The sequence below is a fragment of the Fundulus heteroclitus genome, chromosome 3 (assembly GCF_011125445.2).
Source record: "Fundulus heteroclitus isolate FHET01 chromosome 3, MU-UCD_Fhet_4.1, whole genome shotgun sequence".
In the NCBI taxonomy this organism is placed as follows: domain Eukaryota; kingdom Metazoa; phylum Chordata; class Actinopteri; order Cyprinodontiformes; family Fundulidae; genus Fundulus; species Fundulus heteroclitus.
The window spans coordinates 27,840,211-27,850,823 of NC_046363.1; the positions used below are offsets into that span (position 1 = coordinate 27,840,211).

General features: G+C 41.7%; 1 protein-coding gene across 1 annotated transcript in view; it reads right to left on the reverse strand.

The window, feature by feature from the left end:
- The window catches only part of epn1 (epsin 1), a 44,764-nt gene that overhangs the window by 4,786 nt on the left and 29,365 nt on the right, over positions 1 to 10,613 (reverse strand). The window contains 6 exon segments of the mRNA XM_036127753.1: positions 2,176 to 2,415; positions 2,608 to 2,772; positions 6,072 to 6,351; positions 8,000 to 8,083; positions 10,391 to 10,498; positions 10,604 to 10,610. Of these exon segments, the coding sequence (XP_035983646.1) occupies positions 2,176 to 2,415; positions 2,608 to 2,772; positions 6,072 to 6,351; positions 8,000 to 8,083; positions 10,391 to 10,498; positions 10,604 to 10,610 (884 nt within the window).

Sequence of the window (10,613 nt, forward strand, 5' to 3'; positions counted from 1 at the left end):
CGGTACTCTTGCTTGACTCTGTTGATGCTATTTTGTTTTTTTAGATATGTCCTGTCTGGCAGTGTAGCACTAAGATTTGCTTTCTTAGTGGAGCATTACTGCTTTTGCTATAGTGCTCCGCTTGATATATGCAAACAAGAATGTCATTGGATATTGTTTTGGGGTTTATTTCAAATTCAATGGACACAGCAACGGAAAGTTAAAAGAGAAAGAGAAAAAGACGAGGCAAAATGTTAAAAGGGAGAAAAGATGACAAAAATCTGAGCAAAAATAGAGCCGAAGAAAAAGAGAGAACAAGATAAGATCCTCAGAGTCTGCTTCTACACCTGCAGAAAGAGAGACAGAAAGAGCAGCAAAACAAACCAAAAAAGTATCACTGGTACAAACAACCAAAGCTTTGGTATGCAGTACTGTTTAATACACGATGTAATTAGTGCCAGCCAGGGCTAATTAAAGGGTTTATATGTATAGAAGTGTATCTATAAACAGTTGGGTCCAAGCACCAGTGGCTGTTAGTGAGAGTGTGCTTGTATATGTAAGATTTGTCCATTAGAAAAAAGCTCAATAGTGGTTGTGGGAGCTAAAAACTCAGTCCCCAGGCCCAGACAACGAGGAGACCAGAACCCCAGACGTCTGTGAGGCCCCCGGAGCACAGGAGACCAAGAAGGACCAACACGAGGATAGCTGCATCCTCCGTTCCAGACAAGAGCTGTTGATGCTTTTAAGGGCAAACTTGAGACCCACTTGTTTCTCTAAGCTTTCCATCTACGGCAGTGAGATGGTTGCATGACCACCATGCTAATTTTTACTTAAATCTTACTTAATTTTATACCCCTGAGATCGTAATTGTATCTGTATTGTGTATTTTATGTGTATGGTGTGTGCGCGTGCACTTTTTGTAAAGCACTTTGTGACCCTGTCTGGTCTGTGAAAGGTCCTATAAAATAGACTTTTACTAATTGGTTTGAACTGTGGTGATTGTGGTGCTGGAAACTGGCTAAAATGTTGCTCAATTTGAGTTCATTACACCTTTTATTTAGTACCCCACATTATGCACAAAACCTTGGTGTTTGACCTTTAGAAAGAGATACTGATAGGGCTTTTGATATATAAAAAGAAGTTTAGAGTGTGACGCTGCCAACGCGGTTGTAAAAATTCAGCTTTAGTCTACACGTACCTGAATGTGCAGAGTACGCTTCGAGTACGCGCGGACCTCTGCAGGTGAACTACACCCGAGTATGTGGCGGCCTTTACATAAATGCATTTCTAGTTTCGACATTAAAGTCAGGCAGTCTCGTAGACAGCTCATGGGTCCGATCAGGTAGTGACAAGTGTGTCGTAATGCTCCAAATATCCATTGAGCGGAGCGGCTTCGTTGCTAATCCAAATTTGTAGTTACACATTTTACCAGATTTGTGAGCGCATTGTTCCACATAAAATTGGTCAGTTAAAAACAACAGTAATCATATATAAGGTGCACCGTCTTATAGGGCGAACCATCAAGTTTGGAGAAAATTTAAGGATTTTAAGTGTGCCTTATAGTCCGAACAATACGGTAGTATGATTTCATTCAATCAGGATCATTTATTTTTGTTTTCAATAAAAGAAAACATATCTTCTTCGGTAGAACAACTATACGGGTACATCTCAAAACACTAGAATATCATAAAAAAGTTCTTTGCTCATTTCAGCAAAGAACTTATTTTATAGATTCTTTACACACAGTGAAATATTTCAAGCCTTTGTTTTTTTTGTTGTTGTAATTTTAATGATAAATAGTGGTTTGTGGTGCCATGTAATCTGCTGGTGTTGGTGAACCGGGCTTTATCAAGTCAACATTCAACTTAGCCATCTGCCAAACATTTTAGAGCAAATCAAGCTTCCTTCCATTGACAAGCTGTGTAGAGATATTGATTAAATTTTCCAGCAGGACTTAATAGAGTTTTATTTTCCTATATTTTAATTATGTAAAGCACTTTGCACAGAATTTTCGGTTTTCATTATCTGTAAGCTATAATCATCCAAAATACAAGCAATAATGTCTTGAAATACTTCACTTTATGAATAATGAATACTATAGGAGTTTCTTTCTGAAAAGAGTGACAACAGTTATTGAACAGTTTCGTATTATTCCAATTTTCTGAGCTGTACCCGTAGAGCAGCTGGTAATCTCACCTGTGTTCTGAAGGAAGGGGTTGTTCGATGAAGAGGCCGAGATGGAAGGAGGCGGCGGCTGCTTGGGTTTGGGTTTAGATGACACCAGTGAATCGAGGTCAACGAGCGCTGCGTTGGGGCCCAGGAAGGACTCTGGAGTCTTACGAACGGGAAGCGTAGAGCCGAGCGATGACAAGTCGAAGGGAACTGGTGAGCCTGTGCTGTCGCAGCCTGTAATAGAGCCTCTCCGTCCTGGATCCCCTGAGAGTGAGAAGGGGAGCGGCAGCGTGAACGGGACACACAATAACAAAGCAGGCTGAACATAACGCTGCACACTCACGCGCACTACAAGTGGATGAAATGTTAAGACGATTGTTGGGTGATGTTACTGAAAAACGGTCAAATCTGCACCTGAGTGTTTGCGAGTCCATGGAGGTTCAGGTGTGAATGTACCTGTGCCATTAGTTTGCTTGTTGATGCCACTCCAGGTGTCAGGGGTGATGGGGTCAGAGGCAGGGGCAGGCCCATCCCTTGCCCAGGGGTCCACCGGCCCCCCTGAGGAGGATGTGCTGGGTGGCACAGGGGAGCCCCAGGGGTCAGCACTGGGTGGGGTCACAGCTACAGGGAAGGGGGGGGGGGGGGAGATGCATGGGAAGGGAGGGTTAACACAACACTTTACAAGTACAACCCACAGTATGGAGGGAGATGGACGCTGAGCTGGGTTCAAACAGAAGCACTTCTCTCTCCTTAAAGGGGAAGTCCGGTCAACAAGGAAAAATCAGGGGACCATTAGCTATAACTAAACTAATATGTTTGTGGTTATTTAATGAACTTATCTTTAATCAATAAGAAAATAAATATACTGCCCATATTTGGGCAGTAAGGCCATCTGACATCACATCCTACAACGTGGAAAAGTGGAGCGGCGACAGCATTTCTCTGCTCTTTCCATGCAAAGTCAATAGGAGCCGTTCTACACAGCTGCGATCATCAATTTTTTCGGATTTCCAGAGGACTTCACCGCTGACATTCGCAAGAGCTATTGTTACAGCAACAATGCTCACGTGCATGGCCATTGGATGTTCCAACACAACTGGTAAAAGTAGAAAAAACATTGGTTATTTCAACTTTCTGATTCATGAGCCACCGGGCCCGTTGCTGGATTGCCAACTTGAAGAGAGCGGATTTGCCATCTAACTTCTGGCCAGAGAGAAAACACGTCATATGCAGCGACCATTTTGAAGAAGAATGTTTTGAACATGACATGAGAGCGAGGATTTTCGGTAAGTTTTTATTTTAGAATTTTTTATTTAGAATTTACGGGGATGATTACCGACCAGAGGGGCGGAGGGATACCACATGTGATGTGGTATCCCTCCGCCCCAGCATGTGCTGGAACGCTTTTATATTTTTATATTTATACAATAATGACCACCTGCCCTATTTACTAGGGGGCAAATATATCTCAACTCACTTCAGCGCGATCTCTCCTCCACTGCAGCGCCGGTAAAGCCGTGCTGCAGCTGAGCGCGCATATATATATATATATATATATATATATATATATATATATATATATACATACATATACATATACACACACTGTAGGACCCGACTGAGTTTGCACTGGAAATAGGTACGGCTTCTGCTTCGTATAGAGCACCAGTCGTCGCCTTCTTGGAAAAGAAGGCGACGTTGTCGTTGCTCAACTGCGGGTCCGCTGAGTGACGTCACAAAATGGGAGGTGACAGTACTATTCTTGACCAAGATGGGTTCCTCCACATAAACATGATTAAATGAAAAATTTTCTTAATTAAAAAAACGTATAATTTATTGCACAGTATGTAGTAGTTTTATATTTAAAGTACTTTTAGCAGTTTGAATTCTGATTTTGACCGGACTTCTCCTTTAACCTCTCTAATCCCACAAACTGAACGAGGACAGAAGAGGCCTGCTCTTCCTGTTGCTGTGCGTCACTTCACTCTGACTCAATAGAAGTTCAGGGGAGGTGAAGGAGAGATAGCAGGAAGCAACCTCAAACATTAAAAAAAGCCACACACAAAAAAAAAGGGCAAAAGAAGAGACAGAGCTCTGGTTGAGACACAGTCAGTCCTGAATAGAAACAAGAGGATAAAACATTCTTGGTTTAGACACAGAGGATGTGGATTGAGCATGCCTGCTTTCCTTCATACAAAATGAAAGCATGTAAGGGGTGGGGATTGACCAAAGCTACCCTAAATCATTTCCCCTTGAAAGTTATTATAAGGACTCTTTAACATTAAAATTCAGTAAGGGTCTAACATACAGGGCAGATTTGGCAAATACTGTCAGCTGACAAGTTAGTCCGTCTAAATGTTACCGTGACTAAATGCTGCAAGAAGTTTAACTGACTCAGTATTATACTCTAAATCAAATGTGTTATCTTTTAACACTATTTCTGGATATGAACAAGATCTGTCCCCTCAAGTGCCTTGAGGTGACACTTGGTGTAAATTAGCTCATCGGTTCACCCCTAAATTATACATTTGAAGTTAGTTTCTGACAGGAAATGAGACAGGCATCTATTAAAAGATAATAAAACAGCATAAAAAAGGACCTATACCAAAACATTGATATTACTTTCAGTCAGAAGAACCACAATGGTAAAATTAAAAGATTACTTCAAACCTAAAGCTGCCAGGCGTGTGAATTATGTTAAATAAAACAAAGCAAGGTTCATTTTGGAGGCGTTTTTCTGTTTTGTTTCTGATTTTATGTTTGAGTGTCCTCTTCTCCTCCACTGGAGAGGACCTTTGAGTCTCCCCCTACAGGAACCCTATAGAGGTATGAACTGAGGAAAGTCAGCAGCCTTTTTGTTCCCTCTATCCACAAACGTCTCTGCTAGTGCTAAGCCAAGGCCTTTTGTGAGTAGTTGGAATCGTATTTGGAAATGAAACACTAGTGCTGACAGAGAACTGAATCTACAGGGGTGATCAATGTGTTTGTTCATATTCTCACCCAGAGAATACATTCCCAGAGGCAGTGTGCCTCAGTCCTTTCATACTGTTATTAATGTGTAGTTTGGTTTATTTTAGTTTGTATATTCGAATGTAAACTAATCTGACCCAAATATTCCCTTGCTCTAAAATTAAATCATCGTATTGTTTTGCTGAGATGACTATTTACTTCACTTTGTCCTGTGAAATTTGCAGACACCCCTTCAACAGATTTTAAAGTGACTTCACATGCGCCTCAGAATCCAATCTTTTGATAAACAACATTTTATTGGTCCAGTTTGATAGTTTTTCTTCGGTTAATCCAATTGCACTGAGGTTGGAGCTGATGCTTAGATTTGTCTCCTCTGCAGGTTGAAGTTGCAGAAAAGGCTGAGCCAAAATGTTTTATTTGCAAAAGAAGCTCGTTAGTCGTCTAGTACAATTTGAAGTTAAGAGAAGGTATAACCTGAGACAGAAAGGCGGAAATAAAATGCTGAGAACAGTGAACCCGTTAGGAATGTGTAGCACCCCTCCACCACAAAGCCCCGCCCTGAGGCTCCAGGCCAGTATGCACCACATCCCTACCGGGGCTGTTTTGGGGGTAAAACGTCTAACTTCTTGTTCCTGCACACGTAAAGGAAAGGGCCGAGGGAAGGACCGGCAGAAAAACCCTGGTTCCTGGAAAAGGTTCCTGCGGTGGAAACGCCCCTTAGGTAGATACAAAGATCAAATATGAAAGGATGATGACATGACTGCATGTAAATATTCATGGTTTTGACAAGAGAATATGGAGCTTTGGTAACAATGAGCAAAGGTTACGGCATTCACATCTTCTTTCCGTCCAAAACAGACTTCCGTTTTATCGCTCTGAACAGCGCACTTTCATCCACCTGCTCGACCACTGAGCTGATCTGACAACAATCCAGAGCCGCGGCATCTTACCTGAGTTTCCCCAGGGGTCGACGTTGTTAACTTTGTGGGACGTCTCCCCCCAGGGGTCTGGAGGAGGGGCTATAGGGGGCGCTGCTCCTCCACCCCAGGGGTCGGAGCTTGTGGGGGAAGTCGGTGACGCTGCTCCCCATGGATCTGTGGGAGCTGTACCCCATGGACCCGAGGCCGAGGGTCCAGAAAGCGTAAGGGGGGGTGAAGGGCCGGCGGAGCTCACAGTGGCGTTAGCGGGAGCCCCCCAGGGGTCTACTGCACTCAGCTCCATCAAAGCACTCTGAACAAGAAACAGAAACGGGATTAAAAAAGGTACTACAGCTGTAGGGTGTGAAATTTAAACCCCTTACAGATCAGCTTTTGGTCTGTGATCTATACGTGTTCTTTACTCCTCGCAATCGACTCTAAGGTCCCGACACGGAGGACGGGGTTGGAGTCCCTCCACGACTTTTACGACCCTCATACACCTTGGAAGGTTATAGCAAAGCCTTAACTTTAAGGGTTTGTGGAGCAAACGTGACGTGGAAGTGTGATACAAAGCAAAGAGAGCTGAAGGAGCAGCAGGAGCCCAGAGGCGCACAGAGAGAGCAGACCGACCTGAGTGTCCGATGCAGATAACACTGAGGATAGTGCACAACGACTTTCTTGTATTTAAGGCACTGATAAGTAGGATTGAGGCAATAAACTCAGCCCTTTAGTTAATCCCCCCCATGTGTTACACATTGCTCATGTGAACGCAGCGGACTGTAAAGCTTCGGTACTGCAGTGTCGTAGCATGAAGGGCCCTGGTCCAAGACGGATCCACTTGTAAGAAGTGAACGAACAAAGGGATCCATAACAGGGGGTTCGTGGTTATGTGATCATTGTGGAAATGCTTCCGTCAAGTCAACTTTTATGTCACCCCAGTTGTGTTCCAACTAAAGAATATATTCTTAAGAAACCTGCTTACAGGGAACAAACATTTTCCCCCAAACAAGTGAAGTTTTATGATGACCGTTTTTAGGAACAATGAAACCCTTTTTCCAATGTTCGCCAAGCCCCGCGCATAGCTTGTGGCAACTTACAAACAGGCCTTCATATGACTTTCTTTCAACAGGGGATTTCTTCCTGCTGGTTCTCAGTAAAGCCTATATTTGTGGATTGGATGGCTAAGACCTGTCAGCAGAGTCTCCCAACTGAGCTGTGGATCTCTGCAGCTCCTCCAGAGATATCATCGGCCCCGTGGTTGCTTCTCTGATCAAAACTACACCTACTCTGCTTTTCAGCTTAGGTTGACAGCCGTGTTTTTGTCGGTTTGTAATAATCTCCGTTTTCATATAACAAACTTAACAGTGCGCTGAGAGATGTTAAAATGTTTATGTTGTTTTGTTCATTGATTTATTAATTTAGAAATCACTGTAAAGTATCCAAATAAGTAGATAAAAGCACATAATAATCAAATCAGACATTTTATAATGAAAGCTGTAATAATTTAGATTTAATTATACTCTGCTTGACTCCATTTACTAATTAAATGCTTTCTGGATTTTAATCAGGATAATTAAAATAAAGGGGTATCACAGTTGTTCTGATTTATATTGGTAAAATTTTCTCCAAAAAGCACACATACCTTTCCTTCAACCTCATCGTTATGTGTTACTATGTGATGGTCCACCACAAAAATCCTAATTAAATTTATTCAAGTTTGTGTTTGTAATGTGACAAAATGCAAAAACATTTAAGGGGTCGAATAGCTTTGCAGAATATCGTATAAATCAACGGCTATATTATGCAGAGCGTACAATAGATGTGTAAGACATAGTGGTAGTGGATGGACCTGCCAAAAATACTAAAAAAGACTCTTATTGAGAAATACAACAAAAAATAAAAATGCAAAGCCATAAAATTGACAACAATACAGCCCAGTATGCTGACAGGTTACCACACACCTCTTCTGCTTTCGGTTTCTCTCTCTTGCTCTCCTCAATGGCCATCTGCAGTCTCAGGTCATCCCCTCTCCGCAACCGCTCCTCCTTTCAATTGCGCGCACACACACACACAACCACACACAAACACACACAAACACACACACACTTATGTTAGAAACCTAACAACAAAGCCTTAAATGAGACACCAGGAACTCAGATCAGCTTGATCTGTTTATAACTCAACAACAGAAATCTGAATTTGTGAAAAACAATCCAAAAACCATTGATGCTCATAACTGATGTGTTTTGATTGGCCAAATCAGAACTTTGTCCACATGTCTACATAAAACACAAATAAACTACATACTACTCTAGCCAGACATCTTAGCCAGCGAGTACAACTTTGTTTTCAGGGATGATCCGACTGCAGGATAGTTAAGCTAGTGCTTCACTAACTTACAGTGCTCAAGCTTAGCAATCTTACCAGGGACTGGTTGAATAAAGACTTGTTAAGATTTACTCTCTCAAATAATGAAAATAGAGAAATGTATCCAGCTATTAACGTCCAACAACAATCTGCACATTAACATAAAGCCTTTCTACATAATGCCATCTTTCAGGCTACTGTAGTACATGGAATAATGGCTAGGACTCAGCAGAACACGGACTTGGGGAAAAAAATTTAAATATCGCCAAAGGCTCCTTAAATATTCAATAGAACCACTTAAGTAATGAGCAATATCAATTATTTAACCCCTCTAATAGATCAGACAATCTTCACACACAAAAACTCAACTACAACGCCATATCAACTGCAAAAAGTGCAGCGAGACGTGAGAAGCTTATTTAAAATCAATGCAACCATTAGATGCATGCTGTCGCAGAGGGTAAGAGGGAAGAAAAAAAGTAATCAATACTTACAACCCACTCATAGGTTATTATTATGGTAAAACATTTGTCTCTGCCATGCAAATTTAAAACTTTAAATCATGGTTGATCAATTTGGAGGATTGTTTGTAAGCTCAGTGCTGTGAAAAGGCGTTTTTGCCCTTCACATACATCATCTGTTTTTGCTTGTTTGTCACATTCAAATGTTTCAGATCAAACTAATTTTAATGGGCAACTGCGGGTCGCAAGTCCCATTCCCTTGTCACATGTCCATGCCCCCTCTGGGCAAGTCACATAACCCCAAGTTGCCTATGATCTGCGTAACGGTGTATGAATGTGTTTGTTAGTGAGGGCGATTGGGTGAATCTGCCTCTAGTGTAAAGCGCTTTGAGTGGTCCGGATGACTGGAAGAGTGCTGTATAACTTCAGAGTAAAAATACGATTTCATTCAAGTGAAAAAAGCAAACCAAACCAACCTGTCTATGTATTAATATACAATTCTTTCTGTTTTTGAATCATGATTTAACTGATTAACCAAAACCTCTGGTTCAATGGCCTGATTAATGCCTGACCCGAAGAGTGGTCAAGAAATCACTAACAGAATCTGTCCGGCAACACAGAGTAGACTAAAAGATCTCAAAAAGCAACACGTCACGTCCCATTAAATAGAAATTCAAGAACAGATATAGTCACTGACGTCTTTCGGTCTGGGAAAGGTTGGCAAGCTGTTTCGATGGGTGTGAGTAAACCACAGCGAGCAGCATCATCCGCACGTGGAAAAAACAGGGAACAGTTGTAAACTTTCCCAGGGTTTGCCGGCCTTCAGAAAATTACCCGGACATCAACGACTCAACAAGGAGGACACAAAATAACACAGAACAACATCTAAAGCACTGCAGGCCTCACTTGCTTCAGTTAAGGTCATGAGAACATACAGGCCCATCTGGTACCGGACTAAAATCTGTTTAAGATGTTAATAGTACCATTCATACCAGCAAACTGTCATAGTAGCTGAATTAAAACTAAATTAAGCCAAATTTATTGTCAGATGTTGTATTTATTTGATGGCAGTTCAGTTCAGTCGTTGAGGAAGAACCTCTTATTGGGTTTTTGAGGCACTTTTTCACATAAAGCAAGGCTGGTTTGGTCAACTTTTCCCCATCAACCATTTCTAATATTTCAGAACTATTTTTGGTACTCATGTTATCTTTGTCTAAATTAAAATTAGTTTGAGACATTTAGGTATTACAAAAAAGCAAAAACAGAAAACATATAAGGGAGCAAACTTTTTTTAAAGCACTGTATCTCATTAAGAGGAGTGAAATTAGGTCTCTCCGTATTTATTAAGAGTGCAAGCACTACAATGGTCTGATGAAAATGTATACGGGCAGGAAAATGCCACAAATCATATTAACATAAATTAATTGTCTTGATTAATCAATATTTAGTATTGGGTCGAGAAGCTCCATCTGACAGAAAGACAAATAGCTCCCCAGTCAGCTGAACACACTCTCTGCCCCTGACCTTTTGGTGGATCTCTTTGCTGAGTGTGATTGCATAGCGAAGCTCTGCATCCTCCAGAGGGTCCGCGCTAGTCTGGGGGAGGTCAGCAGTTAAGTTGTGAGAGCAAAGCTAGGTGTACGGCAGCAGGAAATAAGATCCTTAAAAATTCCTCTGTGTACGCTGCTGCTCCTGCGTTGCAAATAACTGGACACGGGTTAATAAAGCTGAACGTACAGGAGCCCTT